This window comes from Mirounga angustirostris, unplaced genomic scaffold (genome assembly GCF_029215605.1).
Source record: "Mirounga angustirostris isolate CCGP_5_RB_7025 unplaced genomic scaffold, mMirAng1.0.hap1 SCAF_35, whole genome shotgun sequence".
Taxonomy (NCBI): domain Eukaryota; kingdom Metazoa; phylum Chordata; class Mammalia; order Carnivora; family Phocidae; genus Mirounga; species Mirounga angustirostris.
The window spans coordinates 179,546-200,670 of NW_026991743.1; the positions used below are offsets into that span (position 1 = coordinate 179,546).

Below are 21,125 nucleotides of genomic sequence, written 5' to 3' on the forward strand. Positions count from 1 at the left end.
GAAGATAAGGGTTCGTTTAACCAGGTGTGTGTGTATAGACCCCGTGGTCCTAAATTCCTTGACTCTGGTGATAAGCACGTCATCTCTGTGGTCCGGGGTGAGAAAGTTCCACATGGGAGTCTTCTGACCTGCTTAAGGGAAAAAGGGCTGATGGCTGGGGGTCAGAGAGACCTTCTTGCTTTGCTCTATGCAAAAGTTCTTTTAGCTTCTGTATTTATTTTGCCAAGGTGCCGTATTCGGGGTAGTGTGTCCTGACCCTCACTGGCCTGGTGCTGTACTCTGTCTCCTAGTATCCAGGACATTGGATGTGCTGCTGTGGAGACCTTCCAGCCCTGGGGTAGCCCCTTGTCCAGGGAGGCACCTGCCTCAAGGGGAGGGTCGCTAAGGGTGGCCGCCCCTCCTCAGGGAGATTGGGTGGGAGAATGCAGATCTTACTTCGAGAAACTGACTTTATTTCCTGAAAAGGTCTACCTGATAGTGGGATCATACGGGAGTTCTATTTTTAGTATTTTGGGGAAGCTTCATCCTTTTCCCAGCATGGGTGTGCCAACCAAAGTCAATTCCAGATGATTTTTACCTATAAACCAGAGATTTTGCAAGAACCTCTCCAGCAGAGAACATGAGGAGAACAGTTTCAAGACCTTAGACAGGCAGAGATTTCCCAGGATGCAAAATATACTAACCGTAGGAACAAACCGGTGACTTAGAAACTATGAAATGAAGAACTGCTTCTCCTTCTTCCATTTCTGGCTAGTGTCCTGGTCTGTGGCTCGATCTCACCTCAGGCAGCTGAAAGGTTGACCTCCCAGGTCAGCTACCACTGAGATGGCTACTGTTTCTAGAAATTCTTCGGGGTGTGGCTGGTTTTCCTCACCTGTGCACTGATCAAGTCGGCGACCTTGGACAGTGGAGCCACGGGTCCTCCAGGTATGGTTCCCCCCACCCCCCAATGCCCCAGTAAAGCCATTCCACTGAGGGTTTAGGGGGACCGGAGCTGCCCCTAGGCAAAAACACCAGAGATTCTCACTGTCCCTACCTGGCCTTCAGATGCTCCTCAGTTACTCCTGTGCCTCTGGTGTCTTCCTGGAACCCTGACCTGGCTGTTTTTGGACAGTTTGTCCAGGGGTACCCTCACTTTCTGGGAGGGGGATTTGCTGGAATCCGCAGTGTGTCCTGCAGCCCCACCGGGATCACTTTTTGAAGGCACGTCGCCTGGGCCATCTGAGGACTCAAGACTGTGGGTCTGTGGCTTGGAGGGATTCTGAGCAGCTGGTGGGATTCTGAGCGCTGGTGGGATGGGAGGGCTGCAAGGCCCAGAGGCTGGTCTCCAGAAAGCTGTCTGGGGTCCCCGGCATCCTGCCGTTTTTGAATCAAAGCCCTGAGATCTTTAAAATGCCAGCAACGTTACAGCATGGGCCAGAAAAACAAATGTCCCTGTGCACCCAACACCACCTAAACTATTGGCCATTTCTTGTCACTTGAGTTGAGTAGAAAGGATTGGGAGTCAGGGCTTGAGGGGGGTCCTGGGTCAGACTTTGTGTTTGGGGGACAAAGGTCATCTGGACAAGCTTGTGCTGAGGCTGAGGAGGGGGTCTGTGTGGAGACCCCAGCTGCAGGCACTGCTGTCCAATGATGCCCCCTCAGCCCGACCCAGTGCACCTGCTGCTGGGGGAGAGCCTGCCCCCTCCTCTCTGCCTGAGGGCTCTCTCCTGCACGAGGTGTGCCTCCTCCCCTGCCAGTCACTGCCAGCCTGCAGCCTGGGAGGGTGGGAGGGTGGCTACCCCGAGTTCCTGCAGCTGCTGGGGGAGCGCCTGCCCCCTCCTCTCTGCCTGAGGGCTCTCTCTCACACCAGGTGCCTCCTCTCCTGCCAGCCACTGCCAGGCTGCAGTCTGGGAAAGTGGCTATCCCGAGTTCCTCCAGCTGCTGGGGGAGCGCCTGCCCCCTCCTCTCTGCCTGAGGGCTGTATCCTGCACCAGGTGCCTCCTCCCCTGCCAGTCACTGCCAGCCTGCAGCATGGGAGGGTGGATACCCTGAAAACCTCCAGCCCTGTGGACAGAGTCAGTGCAATGTGGTGTCCCAGCAGGTCTGAGCACCAGGCCCGCACATTGCTCACTCTCGTCCTATGGGCTCAATGTGCCACATCCTCCCTCAGGCTCCCTGGGTCCGAGTCCTCCTCTGCTCGTGGACCATCCTTGGCCCAGGCTCCACACGCTGGGACTGGGAGCGGGTCGTCTGGACGTTCTGGACTCTCGCTTCTGTTCCCGTGACACGGGCACAGGACGGCCTCACAGACTGCTCAGAGGAGACTCAGCACAGGAAGATGCAGGTCGCTGTAAGGGGAGATGCCAAGTGACCCCAGAGGGAGCGCACAGGCCTTGCAGAAGGCGCTGGGCTCATGGGGCTCAGTGTGGGATGCGGGCGCCCAGCCAAGGGGCATGGGGAATCCTGGTGAGGGCGGCCCTGGCAAGTGGGGGAGGGGGAAGCCACAGAAGGGTCTCAGAAGAGGCAGGAGACAAGGAAGAGGACAGGACAGAGCTTCCCAAGGAGGTCGATGGAAGGATCAAAGGATCACAGAGACCCTTGGGGAAACGCGGAGGCCCTGGAGATGTTGGCTGAAATGCTGTCATTTGGTCAGAAAAATTGTGTCACAACTCCCCAGTTGACACTGGATGATTTACTCTTTGTTGGTTCTAGGAATCAGTGCGTACCTGCCATTAGAACTCAAATGGCATGAAGTCTAGGACATACTTACTTTTCATCACTTTTCAGGACGAGATTTTTCTAGAGGAGGTGCTAAACATGGGTCTCTCCATTCTTTTCTTTGTGCGACTGGCCTGTTTTCAGGAGCAGATTCCTAGTGCTCATCACCAGAGCTAGCCGTGAGGACTGCCCCCCATCACCTCCCACAGTGGACGTGACCATGTGGGTTGGGGGGTGCTCACTAATGAAGCCCCAGTGCTCAGTACCCAGCAGGGACACCAGATCCTGTGCTGAATGAGGGAGGATGGGAGTGAGGGAAAGAGAGAGGGAGGGACGATGGGAGAGAAGGAGGGGAGAGAGGGAGAAGGGAAGGGAGGATGGGGGGGAGGCAGGATGGGGAGGAGGAGGGGAGAAAGGCAGGAGGGAAGGGAGGATGGGAGGGGTAGAGGGGAGGGAGGGAGGCAGGGAGGATGGGAGGGAGGCAGAGAGGCAGGGAGGGAGGGAGTGGGGGAGGGAAGGGAGGAGTGGAGGGGAAGGAGAGAGGGGTGAATGAATGAGTGAATAAATGACGTAGGGAGGGAGGGAGTGAAACCACAGAAGCTGGATCTGTACCTCAGGAGCCATTATTTGGGGTGAGGTCCGAGGGCATCACAGCCTGGGTCCTGGATGGTGGCTCAGGGCACGTCCATCTGTCCTCCCAGTGCTGACCTTCCTTCTCATTGGACCCGGTGTCATCCTGGATCCTCTCCACCTCCTCCTCAAACAATTCTCAATGTTCCCAGGAACAGCGTGGCAGGAGGGAGTCTCAGGAGGGGCTTCCCGTATCCTGTGCCCTGAATGACAATGTGACAGTGGCTACAGGGCATTCTATCATGAGGACTGGGACCATGGATCCCATCCATCTCCTTGGGCATTAGCGTTGTTCCATTCCCTGCTCTCTCCACCACCGCTGTGATGAACACTCCTGAAAGCAGTTCTGTGAAAAACCGAGCCAGAGTTTCCGGGGGTGAGTCCGAGGCCGAGCATGCCAGGTGATGGGTGCACCTGCGGCCTGGGATGGGTGATGCTCACTGTTCTCCCAGACAGGGGTGCCCGTCACCCTTTCCTCCAGGGGACCTGCATTGGACCTCCACTTCCTCACGTTCTCCCCAGACCAGACCCCTGCCAGTCTGAGGGTGATGAGCGCTGCCTCCATAGGGTTTCCTTTGCCGGAATCCTTCCCCGGGAGCTCCACATCTCTGACACATATTCCCTGCATGCCTATCCTCCCCCTTGGACTGGAATGTGTTTGGTCTCCATCCCTGTGGAACCCAGTGACTTGGAGCGTGGTTTGTACCAGAGTCAGGTGAAACCTTTCTCTGGCCTTGCTTTGTGCTGTGTCTTCCAGCTTTCTGCGTTTCCCTGGTTTCTGTGTCGGCCACAGGAGTAACCAGCCGTTTCCTGTCTGGGGTCAGGCTGTGGTGTCCCAGCAGGTACAGGGGTCTCTGCCCCGAGATTGTGCCCATAATTCCTTTTTTTAAAAAAGATTTTATTTATTTGCGAGAGAGTGTGAGAGGGAGAGAGATCACGAGCAGGGGGAGTGGGAGAGGGAGAAGCACGGTTCCCATGGAGCAGGGAGCCCAATGCGGGGCTCAATCCCAGGACCCTGAGATCATGACCTGAGCCGAAGGCAGATGCTTAACGACTGAGCCACCCAGGCGCCCCTGTGCCCATAATTCCTAAAGTGGCCTCTATGATTACATCTGATCTGTAATCAATCGGGGATTTTAATATCGAATAAGGGAAATTTTATGACAAATAAACAGAAGAAAACGAGTCCCCTTTGAAAATAGGTGGGCAGACACAAAGGCTCCTATTGCATGATTCCACGTACAGAAACATCCAGAACAAGTAAAAGAATAGGGAGAGAAAGCAGCTTAGGGGTTTCCAGGGTCTGGGCTGGGGGCGAAATGGGCAGGGGGGCTTCTGGTTCGGGGACTCCTTTGAGACATGAGATATTCCGCAGCAATGTTCTGGGGTGTGGTGGCACAGCGTTGGGAATGTACTTATGCTCATCACATGTTCAGTTGAAAACAAGTAATTTTATTTAAAACAAATAATAAACAGTATACAGAACATGAAAATGAACAATATGAACCAGAACAATATGAACCAGAGAGAAAGAATATAGGGGGAGGGGGTGAAACAATCTGGCGGGACGTCGGGGTCCGGCGATGGAACTAAGGGCTATTGTACAAGGAGCTCTCCCCGCAGGGCTGTGGGCTCTGGATGTGGCTCTGGGAGCCCTGCGGGAGTAGGAGTAGGGGCAGGGGTTGGGATAGGGGCAGGGCCAGGGGCAGGGCCAGGTGTAAGAGCAGGGCCAGGGGCAGGGGCAAGGGGAGGGATAGGATCAGCAGTCGTGGCAGGTGCAGGATCTAGGGCAGGACCTGGGTAAGGAGCAGGAACAGGAGCTCCGGCAGGCGCAGGGGCAGGGGCAGCGGCAGAAGGAGCAGGAACGGGAGCTCAGGCAGGGGCAGGGGCAGGGGCAACAGGTCTGGCAGGGGAAGGGGCAGAAGCAGGAGCAGGAAAAGGAGCAGGAACAGGAGCTCAGGCAGGGGCAGGGGAAGGGGCAGCAGGTCTGGCAGGGGTAGGGTTATGAGCAGGAGCAGGGTCAGGGACAAGAACAGGAGCTCAGGAAGGGTCAGGGGAAGGGGCAGTGGCTCTGGCAGGGGCAGGGGAAGGGGCAGTGGCTCTGGCAGGGGAAGGGGTAGGAGGAGGATCAGGAGCTGGGTTGGAGCAGTGGCAGGTGCAGGATCCAGGGCAGGAGCTGGGTCAGGGGCAGGATCCAGGGCAGGAGCTGGGTCAGGGGCAGGTGCCAGTTCGTCCTGGTCCGCGTCAGGCTCTCCGTGGGTGGGTGTCGGGTCACCTGCCGGCTCCTGGTCTCTTCCTGCAGTCGCCGCAGGCACCACCCCTCCGTCCAGAGCTGCCGATGGAGTTGGAACCGGGTCTAGCTCCTCAGGTGGTGGGGCAGCTGTGAGAGGAGAAAAGCTCACCCCGAGCCCGCTCTCCGTGGGCCTTTGCGGAGACAGAACCCAGCCCAGGGCCTCCCAGAGAAGCCGCAGCCAGGAAGGAGCCCTCCCTGGGGTGTCTCCCCGACTGCAGTCCACCCGCTGGATGCTCTGCGCCCAGTCTTTGCTCCAGGCCCCACACCAGCCTCTGGGGGCTCGTCCCTGTGGGGCCAGCACCGACCCATCCCCACACACCACAAACACCCAGCCCCAGCCTTCTCACCCTCGGGCTCGGTCTCCGTGGGCTCCGGCTCCTGGACCACTGTCCGGTGACCAACCACCTGGGACAGTGGTCTGGGGGGTGTTGGAGGTCTTGCCCGGCAATCCCCAGCACTTGTTTTGGGGGATGCCTGTGGGGTCAACCCCTCCGTCAGGGAGGAGGGCCTGTCCGCCAGCCGCCTCGGGAGGTCATCCATGGCCTTCTGCAAAGGCAGGGACAGGTAGCCGGCTGGAGGCATCACAGCCCTGCCCGGCCATCCTCACTGTCCTCCTGCCCAGTCCCCCTGCTGCTCCCAGATCAGACACAGACCTGCGAGTGCACAGCCCTGCACCCAGGATGCAGTGACCCATCCCTGCAGGGCTATCGGGATAAACCCTGGGTAGAAGGGGCAGCGCCCCCACACCCCATCCCACCCAGCCAGCCTTGACCTTGAACATGACCTGCCCACTGGGAATCTGACCCCTCATCAGACTGCTCCTGCTCAGGGTGGCCCCACCCCACATGACCCCTCTTTACACACACACACACACACAGACACACACGCACGCACACACACACTCACACAGAGACACGCACAGACACACACACACGGAGGGGGGCCTGGGGCTGCACAGGCAGATCAGAGCGTGTGGGGCTGGGTGGCAGGCTCTGGGCCTCCTGGTGTCACCTTTCTGTCCTTCCGGCCAAATGGCCAGAGGCTGTGGGGAGCCCTGATTCGACATCCCCAGCGGGGGACAGCGTTTGCAGGGCGCTCTTTCTTCAGCCTGCAGCGTCCAGATTTGGGGAAACAACACCCGAACATGCTTTTTGTTAGACGGTCTCCAAAGAAATGAGCTGGGCAGGGGGCTGTCTCTGGAATGTGGGTGCCTGGTTACCGGGGTTCCAAATTCTGTTGGGCTCTGTTGTCAGGGAAGTGAGGTCACCAGTGTCTGGGGTCCCCTTACCCAACTTCCTCCTCACACAAGACCCCCGCCCCCGAGGGACCCCTCCCGCGGCTGCTCAATGCTCGCCCTCCCCCCATGCCCCATCCATACAGTGACTCCCTCACAGCCCCCCCACAGCCTTCCCAAGGCCTCGGTGCAGCCGGTGTACCTGCTGTGAGGACACAGAGCTGGCTTCAGACTGGGCTCCTGTGCGTGCCCAGGGCTGTGACCCTGGACAGACCCTGTGCCTCTCAGGGCCTCCCCAGGCTCCCCATCTGCACAGTGCGGTGTTCTGGCTTCTACTCCTAGGGACGCCATCAGGGGTAGGACCTCTACATTCATTCCGGAACTGCTATCGCAGGAGGCTGGGGCACACTGGGCAATGCAAGGAGGAGCCAGGGTCTGGGCGGGACATGGAGCACAGCTCAGAGGGGCCGGGGTCTGCTCTGGGGTCTGGGCAAAGCCACCCCCTTCTTGCCTGTTCCCAGCCCCTGTGGGAAGGTTGCAATGAACGGATTCCGACCTTTTCCCCCGGTGACGCACACTTCCAGGGGCTCCCATTAGGTTTAGGTTCAGGCCCCGGGGCCTTGTCTGCGCCCATGTGCTGGGCAGTCCCCACAGTGGTTCCCGGGCATTCCCGCATCCTGCTCACACATCCCTGTGGAATCCCCTCCCCTCTGGGGTGGATGGCCTGTGTGACCGCACTCTCAGGAAGAGAATGGGGCCAAATGCTTGGATGTCATATCCAAGCTGATGGAGGAAAGTCTGTGACTTCTTCTGGTTCCCTCTGTCGTGTGTTCATTCTCCATCTCCTTATCTGTTTCTGTCTCTGTCTCTGTGTCTCTCACAGGAGCAGGATCTGTGGACTCCAGGGGTGATGTGAGAAACCTCAGAAGCCTCCCTTGTCCGTGTTTCCCTCTTCTGTCCCGGTGCTCCGTTCCTTCCTAAGGCCTTGTCACCCGGACCAGAGCAGTGAATCTGGAACCTCTTCCAAATGGAGACCCGGAGGCTGCAACAAGGAGGGTCTTGGCCTTGGTCCCCAGACTAGTGGTCAGTGCTCTGCCACGTTCTGCGTACCCAGGTCCTCAGCCCCCAAGCCCCCAGTCTGTCCCCTGCTCCGAAGGACCTCGAGGGAGTACAAAGCATTTTCCCAGGACTGGGAGCACAGGGGTTCGGGGATGGAGATACAAGGCCAACAGGCTCTCCCACAAGCCTGTGGGACCCTAGGGACACTGCATCTCTACAGCCCAAGTGACAGAAGAGTAAGCTGAGGCCTTTGTGCTGGAGCCCCTCTGGACTTGGGGGTGGGTATCTCTTCCTGCTTCCAAGTGCCCAAGCTGGTGATGGACACCCGAACCCAGACCCTGTCCTCTCCCAGTGCCCTGGCAACCCCCCTGGGCCCCTTGGGGACCCCTGACCCTCAGCCTGGCCTGTCTCCCCGCCCCATGCTATGGATCTGGGTCCTTGCCAGGAGTCCTGATGCCCTGCCCCATGGCCCAGCTGTCTGCAACCTGTTTCTTCTTTCCCCCCTGTCACCCACCTCACTCCCAGGGTGTCCTCCCCTTCTGACCCCCAGCTGGGCAGTCAGAGTGGTGTGTGTGGGGGTGTGGGGATGGGTGTGGGGGTGGGTGTGCAGGTGCATGTGCCTCTACGTGCCTGGGGATGCCAAGGTCATGTCCCCACATGGGACGGGGTGGGTAGCTATTCCTGAGGATCTGAGGGGCTCTCACCCCCAAAGCAAACCTCATGGGAGGGTTGGGACTGGAGAGCAGCTCCTTGGACTCTGCACCCCTCATTTATCCTGGGCCAGTCCCTGCCTCTCTTGACCCAGGTTCCCAACTGTCCCTGAGGGTCGGACATGGAAAGGCTTGAACGTGGCTGCTCCTCCAGGGGTAGGTGGGGGACAGGTGCACCAGGCACGCGGGCCTCCCCACCGAGAGGGCCAGCCATGTGTGTCATGGCCAGGTGTGCACAGACGACCTGCTCACAGCTCCTGGACCATGACCCAGCCCTGCGGCGGGTGTGCACGAGACCCACGGCTCCGCACCTGACCGGTCCCCCGCGTTCCCTCACCACCTCGAAGACAAGGGCTCTTCTTCATCCTAGGGCCCGTCATCCTTCGGACAATGAGAACAGAGGGATCCATATGTAGAGGAGGCCGGCAGGGCGTCCCACGGAACGTCGTGTGCCCATCTCTGCTTTGTCATCTTGGCTTAGCGGCGGACCCCCACCTAGAAAGAGGCCCACGGGGTAGGCACATTTGTCCGCCCTGTTCCCTGAAGTATGGAAAATGTCTAGAAGGGGCTTCCTGTCCGTTTGTGGAGTCGATGAAGCCCAGCCAGCACCTTTCAGATGTCTGAGTGGCTCTGGGGCCCCTTTGCCAGCCCCCAGGGATCCCTGCTCTGGCTCCACCCAGGATGGGAGCCCCAGAGGGAATCTGAAACCTCCCCACAGCCAGGAATGCGGGTTTGCTCTGGACACAGGACAGCGAGGCTTGGGGCAGAGAGCTCCTTCATGGTGGAGAGGAACCGCCTCAGCCCCAGGCCACCCTCCCCGTGGGACGGCCACAGGGTCGGGGAGCGGTCCCAACAGGCCCGACGGCAACCCCCTGTGTGGGGCCTGGCCTCGTGGCACGCAGGGTCCCCAGGGGACACCTGAGGTTCGGAGAGGGGACGTGCCAGGCCCGAGACACACAGCCCGCAGGTGAGGGGGAGCCTCCGGGCGGGACGGGGGGCCCTGCTCACCTTGGTGAGCAGCAGGTGTGGGAAGGGCTGGGGAGGCGTTCCTCTGGGAGGTGCTCCGGGAGAGCGGCCACAGGAGAGGGCCTGGCCCGGCTCCACCAGCTTCCTCAGGCTGTCACCACGGACCGCCCACAGCCTCTGGCTCGCCCCCAGCGGCAGGGCCCACTCAGGTTCACGGTGGGGCTGATCTGTGGTAAAGGAGGGACAATTCACAACACAGAAACTGGAAAACTATTTCTGTCCGTGTCCTGAAGTGCAACAGAATATCCAAATTGGTTCGGATCATCTTCCACGTATGTGAAGGGTGATTTTGTACCTGGCCAAGGCTGGGGCTGGACCGGGTGTGTGTGTCTGTGTGTGAAGGACCAGGTGTGTGTGTGTGTGTGTGTGTTTGAAGGACTGGGTGTGTGTGTGTGTGTGGTGTGTGTGAAGGGAGCAGCCCAGACCCCTTGGGTTGAGATCATGGCCACGTAAGGGGCACAGCCGTCGTGGCACCCCGGGTCGTCAGTGTCCCGGATGGCGTCGGGGCAGGAGACCCTCGCGGCCCTCCCCGAGCCCGGTCCTGGAGCGCCCTCGTGCCCACACTCCCCCTGAGCCCGCACCAGCCCTTACCGACTGCCTGGTGCACGTGCCCCACGCCGGGGAGCCGTCGAGTGAGGCTCCTGTTGACCAGCTTGTCCCCAATTTCTTCCATGGGGCTCTGCGAAGACAGTGAGCGGCGCCCGGCCCGGAGGCATCACAGCCCTGCCCGGCCGTCCTCACCGTCCTCCTGCCCAGGCCCACTGCTGCCCCCAGATCAGACACAGCCCCGTGCGGGCACAGCCCTGCGCCTGGGGTGCAGTGACATGTATCGATAGGGCTCCGGATCAACCCGGGGAGAAGGAGGCCGCCCCAGCACAGCCCGTCCCTGTGCCTTGTCAGAGGAAACCGGCCTCCCCCAGCAGCGCTGAGCTGCCTCGAGACCTGGCTCTCGTTCTCGGGCTGCCTCTCACTCTGCCAGTGGTGCCGGATCGGGTGGGAGAACTGGTGTGGAGGTGGCTCTGCTCTGGAATTCACCCCGGAGCTGCTTTTGCCTCCGGAGGGGGACCACGTGTCGGAGCTGGAGGGGCTCTAGTCGGCGGGGCCCTGACCGCTGTGGCCTCAAGATCGGGTCAACCTTCCTCTTGTAAATTTCCACAAAAGGAAGCAGGCAGAATCCTAGAGATGTTCTTCCAGTGGTGACCCCTGTGACGCTCCTGGATCCGAGTGGTGCCAAGGTGGACTGCCTTAGGAGGTTTGCGGGCACTGGCCCGTTTGAGGTTTGGGGAATCCCTGTGAATGCCGTGACCAGTTTTTACCATCTTGATTATGGTCTTCCATAATTTTTTTTTCCAAAAGGATGATACCAAATTACTATTTTTTTATGCATGCTTTTTAAACTTTTTCTCTACTGTATCTTCTGAAAGTACCTTCCCATATATTTCTGTTTTTTTTTTTTAATTAACATAATACATTATTTGTTTCAGGGGTACAGGTCTGTGATTCACGTATTTCTGTTTTTAAGGAATTAATATTTCTAAATTTTCAGTGACTGAAAACATTTCCATGATATAGATGTACCATTTGACCAGTTCTTTACCTTTGGACATTCAGGTGTTTTTTTTCCCTTCCTCTTTCTTACTGTCTTCCTGTTACTTCATTCCTTCTTCTTTCTGTCTTCCTGTTATTTACTGGTGATAGAACTTTTGTTTTTGGGTGTCCAGAGTTATTTGTTCGCTGGGCATAGAGTTATTTTATTAAACCCTAGTGTGGACTTTGGGTAGGCTGTTGCTTGTGAGAGTGCCACTTTTTGTGTTCAGGTATGGACTCATATCTTATGTGTATCTGTCTTCCTAGCATGTAGCATTTGCTGGTACAGTGGGTGCTCACTAAAGAATTATTGTTGAGTTCCAGAAATATAAGGGCCATGGGACAAATATTTAAGTATTTACCACGTATTTAAGGCCCTATATATAGGAATGAACAAGACAAAGATTGTCCTTGCTCTCATAAGCTGAACTACTACTCTCTACAACAAGGTTTATGTTATAAAGATGACAAGCCTCTTAATGTGAGGATCAATTAAAAAACCTTAAAGTTGGGGCACCTGGGTGGCTCAGTCGGTTAAGGGTCTGCCTTCAGCTTAGGTTGTGATCCCAGGGTCCTGGGATCAAGCCCCACATCAGGCTCCCTGCCCCTCCCCCTCCACTCCTGCTCTGTCTCTAGCTTTCTCTCTGTCAAATAAATAAAATCTTTAAAAAAAAAAAAACCTTAAAGTCACACAATGTAGGAGAAGCAGTCTACGTGACCTATAGCGTGGTTACTTTTCATGCATGTGGCTAATTGAGGGTTGACTAGTTGATTTTCCTGTAGATGATATTTCTTATTTAGGATTGTCCACTAGGGTTACTACAATGGAATGATTTTTTTCAGGTTCATACTTTTTGACCCTTTCAAGTAACTAGAATCAGTTAACTAAAATTTAAAATTTCATACCTGAACATAATATGTTATACTTAGCTATTATAGAGAACTCAACAGATCTTTTAGGATTGGGTTTGGGGGCAATAGGAAATATATCCCAAAATATTTTTGGTTTTTCTCTTGCACATTTTAAAATATGATTAAACAAAGATTGCAACCACGGAGATTTTTTGTTGTAAATTGGTGTTTCAACACTGCCAGCCGTCCACGCTTTTTGTGGTCCCACTTATAAAAGTGGAAAGTGAAGGGTGAGTGGCTGCCCTCTTGGGCAGGCACACAATTAAAAAAAAAAAATGTGTGTGCCCCAGCAGAGCTATATTAGAGTTTCATATAGCTGCCTTTTTCTTTTTTATTGTAGGGCCAGCTCTCAATGTTGCAAGAAAAAATAGACCATTTGGAGTGTTTGCTAGCTGAGAATAATGAGATCATCTCAAACATTAGAGACTCGGTCATCAATTTGAGTGAGTCTGTGGAGGATGGTCCAAAAAGTTCACAAGGCAATTTCAGCCAAGGTGCTGGCGCACCTCTTCTGCCATCAAAACAGTTGTCCCTTGTAGTGGACCCTGAAGACTGTTCGTTCGCTTTGCAAAGTGGAAGTCGGAATTCAGATGTGCAGGTAATGTATGCATTCGTTAATGATCATTGGGATTTTCTTGCTTTTCTTTCTTTTTTGATCTGGTGTCTGTTTTAACTTAGTAAGTTACTTAAACTCTGGATTCTAGTTTCTGTTTTTGTAAAGTGACTGGATTAGTCACATGACCATTAAAGTTGTTTTTAGTGATAAAATTCTGTAATTCTTTATTTCCCTAATTATTTTTTTTTATTATTTTATACTTTGTGATTATGGCCTTTTTGTATGCTTTTTAGGTCTTATTTTGTCTAGTAGATGAAGACTTTTAGAGGTTTAAATTTGACCAAAGAGATTTTCTTATCTTCCTATTAAGAGTATAAGAAAAGCCTTATTCTTACTATATATCTTTTATACATTATAGGTTTCACACAGTGTAGGGTTCGATACCTTCTGCTGAATATCTCTTTGTGAGAGAGGGAAGGGAAATATTCTAGAGCTGTGCTGTTCAGTATGAAAGTCACTGTCCACGTGTGGCTCCTGAGCACTTGAAATGTGGCTAGTTTGAATTGAGATGTGTTCTAAGTGTTGAAGACTTACTATGAAAACGAATACAAAATACTTTGTTTCATTTTACATATATGTGGAGATAATATTATGAGTATATTGGATTAATTTAATTAATTAATTAAAAAAATACGGATTTGCCTTGCATTCTGTTTCTCTTGGATAGCGCTTTTCTAGAGGGTGGTGGAGTTGTAAACTAGGATAAGAAAGGACTTCTGCTTTTCTTAAATTTAAGGTGTGTCAAATGTGCTCTGTTCTGCCAGTTAGCAGAGAGCTGTGTTTAACCTGTACCTTAGACCTGAACTCAAACTTGGTGACGAGTCTGTACTCGTCAATTAATTTAATTTAATTTAATTTAATTTTGTTGGACAAAATGGGTTGGCTCTGGCCTTGCTTTGGAGTAGATGTTTCTACTAACTTCTGGGGACAGAGAATGTGATAGGATCTTGAAGCCCGTGGCTCACAGACCAAGCCAGCAGCTGGAGACAGAGTTGGCCAAGCCTTGTGCCCATAATCTTATCAACTAGTGTGTGGTCAGGTCCCCACACTATCAGGATTCTGTGCTGTGAAGGTATATCTATTTTTGTGAGTCTTGGCTTTGTATAGGTTTTAAATAAGTACCTTTTAAAGGAGAACAACAAAACTCTTTTTGGAGGGGGTTGTTAAATCTGGGCTGGACAGAAACAGCCGTATTGCTGAAGAACCCCAGAAGGCAGGCAGAACGAGGCAGTGGGGTACAGGGCGAGCTGCAGGGCCGGAGAAAAAACCAGAAGGAATAACAGAGACTGTTAACACATCCTCCTTTCCAGCTGGTTCCCTTTATTGACTCATCCTTGGAAGCATTTTATTTTATTTATTAAAGTCATACATTCTGAAGTGAGAGATATGTTGTTGCCTTAAAATACTTTGCATTCACTTTTTACATAATTTGCTCGGTATCTTTAAGTTTTTTTGTAACCCGCTTATATATTTTATAATATATAGTGATTTTTATGTAATTAAAATTTTATATATAATTTTTACATAATTTAAATTTTATCAAAGTCAAATTTTGGTAAAATCAGTTTTGTGTTCTTTGTCACATTTAGTATTATAGAGGATATGAAAAATACCAGCTTTTAGGGTTTTTTTTTTTCTGCAATATTTTTTCCTTTGTGTCCAAAAAGATTATTACCTCAGACTACTACATTGGAAACATAGAGAGCATTTGAACATTTAAAAATTTCCATTTTTACATGATTATGCCTCATTCACTCAGTTGCAGTTTTAGTTTTAGAATGAAAAAGGTGAACATAACATTTGCTAAATGAAGGAACAGCTGTAGATGCATTTCCATTCAGATACAGATTTTAAAATATATGTGATTAATTGTAAAATAAAGACAACTCAAAGTAAAAAAAATCATCAGTATTGCTTGTGAAAATGCTGAAATATTTGGTCATAATCACATTTCATCAAGAAATTTTTTCTTTGCTGTTTAGTTCCTATCAGTTTCCACTAAAATGTATTAGAAGAAAAGCAGGGCAAGAAGGAATTGAATGAAATTATTTTTCATTAGAAGCAGATGGAGGAGGGGCTTATTTATCAGGATAGTTAAGTAACACAGTAGCATTTTAAGAATTTGAATGGTAATTAAATGTTTTCTGCCTTAAACTGTTCAGTTAATGTCTACAGAAATAGTTTTATCTAGTAAAATACATACACAGTGACTAGCTTTGAGCAAATATTTTCCAACATTAAGTTCAAATTAAAAATGGTAATACATGGTTAAATTTACTCTTTTTTCCCCTATATTTTGTCTTTTGTATTTTTAGATGTTGGATGTTTACAGTCTAATTCCTTTTGACAATCCAGATGGTGGAGTTTGGAAACAAGGATTTGACATTAGCTATTTATTTAATGAATGGGACTCTAAGCCCCTTCAAGTCTTTGTGGTGCCTCATTCCCATAATGACCCAGGTAAAATTTACACTTCAAAAAAACTACAGGTTATTAAGCCCCTGTACACACAGAGTATTTTAACGAGAATCTGGTAGAGCTGATTTCTCAAGTTTTTGAGACACTATTTGCTGACTTGTTCCAGCAACGTATTCCTTTTATTTTGAGTTTTTATCAATTTATGTGCCATTCATGGATAGTACTTGTGCGATGTGAAATAGTAATAAACACAAGAAGGTCTTTGTTTTGGGGATGAAAAGTTGAATTCACTTAAGGTGCTGACTGTTCATCGTAGTTACTTCTTGTAAAATAGTGCGTGGGAGAATTATTTTGTGTTCATAAACTGTGCACTAAAAAATGCAGAATTCTCATGGGAACGTTTGAATCTTTAAAATGGAAAAGCAATGTAAAGTGGTTAAGAGCCTTGGTCAGGTGGACATGAGTGTGGAGTCCCAACCCCATGGTGTGAGACAACTTTAGGCAAGTTACAGAATGTGAAAGTAAGTATTTTCGCGGGTAGAATCAGAATAAAGTATCTACTTTATAAGATGAGTTGTAAAAGCGTGATGCATGGCCCCGGTAACTCCTGTCATTATCATTATTGTTATTATTTCATATGACAGCTTTTGTTATTTATTGGGGCTGGAGACCTTTTCCTCCAAGGTAAGGGAGAATTGCTAAAATTACAGTGGGAAATGTGATTCAATGTATAGATTTGTTAGTGTGAGTACACTGGCACAGAGTAAATACTTCATGAATTCTGTTGCAGAATTTTTTGGGGAATGTACTTCAAAAGACTTCCTTTGAGGACTGACTTACACTTCTATTTGTTACTTTTCTCAATTTTTCCATTTCATCATTACTAATCAGAGGCACCATTATTCACCTAGTACTTTGAAGGTTTTTTTCTTTACTCCCAGCATTCATTTATCTCTGACTTATATCCTTTCCCATTGATTTATTGGCATATGTTCCCTTCTGTTTCTAAGACAGTAGAACTTGTTGCTTTAGGTCTGGATGGACACATGATTTGGTGAAGTTGTGTGTGTCTGTGTGTGCGTACACACGTGTGCTGCTTTGGATGTGAAAGGTACTCGGACAGTTTGGATGCTGAAATGTTTGAATTTCCATAAAACTTCAAAATTCAGTATGCACAGAGGTCTGAAATATGTGAAATCAATATTATTTTGGAAATTTGTGATGAGCATATGTCACACCAGCTTCTGACTTGGTTTCTCTGTCTTTGGTCTTAATGTCTTTATCTTTTCTTACAAATACCCATCCATCTTATTAACCTTTCCTCTTAAATGTTTTGCATCTTCTTCCTCCTTAATCTTAGCCTGTCACTTCAAATCCAAACTCCGATGGCCAGGCATCATGGAAAGACTGCAGGGATCTGGAGCCAGGCAGAATGAGGCAGGCATCCTGGCTTGGCTGTATACTGGCCCCAAGTCCTTTGGGCACATTTGTGTGTCTGTCAAATGCAGATCATATGGTAGATCATCTTAAAGCAGGAGTTAGTTATCAAGTAAATACAAAAGGTGATGAAAATCACACGTAATTAAAATTCCTTTAGCTATTTACTTACTTGTATGCCAGATTAAATAGTACATTTGCATGGAGGGTATGTGTACTGAAAAACAGGTCTTTGTTTATATCTAGACTTAACAGTGAGGTGAGGTGCTCACACTTGATACGTGGGATCTGAGTTTGCCTGTAGGACTACAGATGATTGATTTTCTCTGTAAATCTCATTCACTCTGAAATATTCCCTTATTGAGTGAAATGGTGGCAGAGCCCCTGTAGTATTTAAATTGTTCTCTCCTTTCTTCTCTGCCAGTTCATTTCTTGTCTCTTAATTGGGTGTGTGATGTGATTCCATTGTATCCAGTTTCTTATAGGGTCGTCAATACACTTTGCAGTATGTCTTGCAAGTCCTCATGTGAACCCATTTCTCCAACCTTTTAGATTTTTTAAAGACTTTTATTTTCTCTTCCCCTTTTCTGCCATCCTCAGTTTCCACCAATCTCATTTCTTATAATTCTAGAACACACACGCTTAACTGTAATAATAAAATTTGTGGTTTACCAGGCAGTGTGCCAAATGTTTTATAAACGTTGAGTGCTCAAAACAACCCTAGAAGGTGAGTGTCACTATTCCTGATGAAGGCGTTACCAACTTGTCAGACTTCCAGGGGCAGTAAGTGGCACCACAAGAATTCCTTGTTACTTTACCTGGACCTCCCACCTGAGTACACTCAAGGGACAGAGAACATGTGCCTCCTGTTCAGTCTGTCTCATTGCCTAGCCCAACACGTGGCATAGAGTAATCGCTAAATAGAGACGAGGCCTTCCCGACCTGTCTCCATGCCCCTCTGAAGCTTCTTGAACCTTCCATACTTGCACACAGGCAGAGATGTCAACGTTTACAGCACTTCTGCTTTGTCTCCTCACTAGAATGCAAGCTCAGTGAGGGCTCACACTTTGTCTTATAACCAGCAGGTCACTAATGCCCAGAAGAGTCAGCAGCACATGGTACTGACTCATTCGGTTCAATAAAATAGTGAACCAGGGAATGTGATTCTGCAGACTCAGATGAAACATTGGACCTTGACATTCACATTTCTTTAGCTTCCCTCCATCTCTTCTTCCTGTTGTCTTATTTCTGTTCCTTAAAAAAAAAAAATATTTAAAATGTGCTTTGTAATTTTAAATACAAACAGCAGATGATGTGAAGCTCTTCAAGGGCAGGGATTACCTATGCCTTTGAGATTTTGTTTGTTTGCCTTAGGGGTTCCCGCTGTAGTTAATGTGTTGTTCCGTGGGGAGATTTCTCTAATCATTGGTCCTGACTGCTCTAAGTGAATCTGTCTGTTGGCATTTTAGCAACCAGAGTTGAGTCTTTTTGTCTTAGTAAAAGATGTTAATGACCCTTACCCTCAGGCCCTCCTCCACTTGAGGAAGAAATAATAGTCTGACACTGACCTTTTATTTTTTTATTTTTTAAAGATTTTATTTATTTATTTGACAGAGAGAGACAGTGAGAGAGGGAACACAAGCAGGGGAAGTGGGAGAGGGAGAATCAGGCTTCCTGCCGAGCAGGGAGCCCGATGCGGGGCTCGATCCCAGGACCCGGCGGATTATGACCCGAGCCAAAGGCAGATGCTTAATGACTGAGCCACCCAGGCTCCCCCATGGACTTTTTGAAAGCAAAAGCGATAGCGATTTTTGCTACCAGCAAAATAGAGAACAGAACCGCTGGCTTTTCTTGATAATTTTCACCGCTCCTTCACAAAAGTGGAATTTAGGTAAGCTAAATCATTCTGTGAAGAAGTAAATCGTTCAGATCATGAAGAAACCTCTTTTTCAGTGGAAGAAAAGAGATAAGTGTGTGCGCAGACATTCTGAGTCAAAATGTGACTCTGTAATGGGAAATCTTTGTATAATACTCCTAAATGAATGTGCAGTTAGGCGGTTTACTTTCTAAATGAGATTTATAGAGATTTGTTTGCATTTTCTGCAGCAACAGTTTAAAACAAACTTTAGCTTAGTGGTTTGTTTCATCGGAGTTTTGTCTGTTGGGGATAGGAATGTTTGAAATAGACTTATGAAAGATTCCTATATTGAGTTCCCTAACTTTAGGAATTCTGTTGCTGTGTTTTTATATATGTAGGTGTTTTTCTTTTTGGATCGAGTTCTGATATCTCACAAGACAGATAAATTTCAAATTATGTTTCGTATTTTAATTCCTAATCATGCCTTCTTCCAGTCTATGAGGACATGTAACAATTGTCATACAGCATTTTGTATGGTTTACATGAGTTAAAACAAAATTGGAAAGGAATTGTTAAGTAAATGCTGATAACTTTGTACTGTTATGCTTTTGAAAAGTTCTGAATCATAGACCATGAAATTAAATGTTAGTTGATTGATACATGTTCATGTTATATTTAATAAGCTGATTAAAACAGCACCTTTGTATCTACAATCTTAATTCTTTCCTTCCCACTACTTAAACTGCCGAAATATTTAATTTTCCTTCAAAAAAGTCACAGTGTGTAGAGAGTAGATAAGGTATACTAAATGGAAAGTTGGACCGCATATTGTTAGTTAAGCAATATGTAAGATGAACATTAGAAAATAATCCCCCATGTGGTATGACTCTGAATCAGAGAGACCTAGGCACAAGAGCCACAGTGGAAAATCATTTTATTTTGTGCATTTGCAGTTGTTTTACAGAGTTTTTATTGATTCAAATGAGTGAGTAGGATTTTTCACTTTTTTTTTTAAATTAAGGAAACAGAATTTTGCATTTAGCATTATATGATAATTTGAAATGAGTGTATGTACCCTTATTCTTTTTTTTTTTTTTGAAGATTTATTTATTTATTTTAGAGAGAGTGGTATAAGTGGGATGAGGGGAGAGGGAGAGAGAATCCCAGCAGACTCCCTACTGAGCGCAGAGCCAGACTTGGGGCTCAGTCTCACGACCCCGAGATCACAACCTGAGCCAAAATTAAGAGTCACCCTTAATCGTCTGAACCATGTAGGTGCCCCTGTGTGCCCTTTTTCTTAAAAAAAAAAAAAAAAAAAAAAAAGCGAGAGAGAACAAAAACGTGAGGAAATCGCAGTGTGGCATTATTTTAAAGGTTTTCTGCTCATGTATTGTTCAGCACAATCAGAAGAAAAGAGTTCTGGTCAGCCATAGTTGGGTAACACCCAGTGGGTGAAAGCAGGGGAGACTTGCAAGTCCATCTGCCAAAGGAACCTGCTGAGTGGAAGGAGATGGTCAGGAGAGGGCCATGTGTTTGTGGGCACAGTTTGCGGAGCACTTTGTTCTGTTTAATAATTGAGGGATAAAATGAGTTCTTCGGTTTTGGCCACTGTGATGGGAAATTTGAGTTTCTGGAGCTAAAATGCATGAGGAAGAACTGAGTGAGAACTGGTATTCATTGCCTGTCTTGTATCAGGGGAGTGTTAAGTGTGTGTTGCTTCATGTAATCCATTCTGCAACCCTTAAAACTGGTAAATTAAACCCCATTTACCAGGTGAAGACAGTGAGGCTAGGGTCGGTATACTAATGTCTTCGAGATCCATCAGTTATAAATTGGCACAGGATGGCGAATTAAAGCTCAGATTTGCCTAATTCTGAGATCTCTGTTCTTTCTACTTACCATGCTGCTTCTCAAGATATTTTATTTAGTTCAAGTGATTTGCTTGCTTTATGGGCGTTAACTAATTTGACACATTTATCTGAACCTTGGGTTGTTAATAGAATTGCCAGATTTTTTTTTTTTAAAGATTTTATTTGTGGGCGCCTGGGTGGCTCAGTTGGTTAAGCGACTGCCTTCGGCTCAGGTCATGATCCTGGAGTCCCAGGATCGAGTCCCGCATCGGGCTTCCTGCTCGGCAGGGGGTCTGCTTCTCCCTCCGACCCTCCCCCCTCTCATTTGCTCTCTCTCATTCTCTCTCTCAAATAAATAAATAAAATCTTTATAAAAAAAGATTTTATTTATTTATTTGAGAGAGTGCTCGAGCAGGGGGAGGGGCAGAGGGAGAGAGAGAAAACCCCAAGCCGAATCCCCGCTGAGCGCAGATCCTGACTCAGGGCTTGATCTCTCAGGACCCTGAGATCATGACCTGAGCCAAAACCAAGAGTCCGATGCTTCACCGACTTTTCCATCCAGGAGCCCCTTGAGTTGTCAGATTTAACTTTATAAAGAAAAATGTAAGTTAAGTTTACATTTCCAATAAACGATAATTTTTTTAGTGTGTGTTCCAAATATCATATGGAACACACAGTAAACATTTATTCATTATTTATCTGAAATTCAAATTTAACTTGGCATCCTGTATTTTATCTGGCAATCTTAATTAAGAAAACACTGGCATTAAGAGTTAAATGTTTACACAGCACTTT

At 48.9% G+C, this 21,125-nt stretch overlaps 1 protein-coding gene across 1 annotated transcript in view; it reads left to right on the forward strand.

Moving 5' to 3' along the window:
- The window catches only part of LOC135363152 (alpha-mannosidase 2-like), a 154,734-nt gene that overhangs the window by 1,503 nt on the left and 132,106 nt on the right, over window positions 1-21,125 (forward strand). Inside the window, exons 2-3 of the mRNA XM_064583843.1 lie at window positions 12,492-12,749; window positions 15,083-15,227. Of these exons, the coding sequence (XP_064439913.1) occupies window positions 12,492-12,749; window positions 15,083-15,227 (403 nt within the window). The remainder of the gene's footprint in view (window positions 1-12,491; window positions 12,750-15,082; window positions 15,228-21,125) is intronic.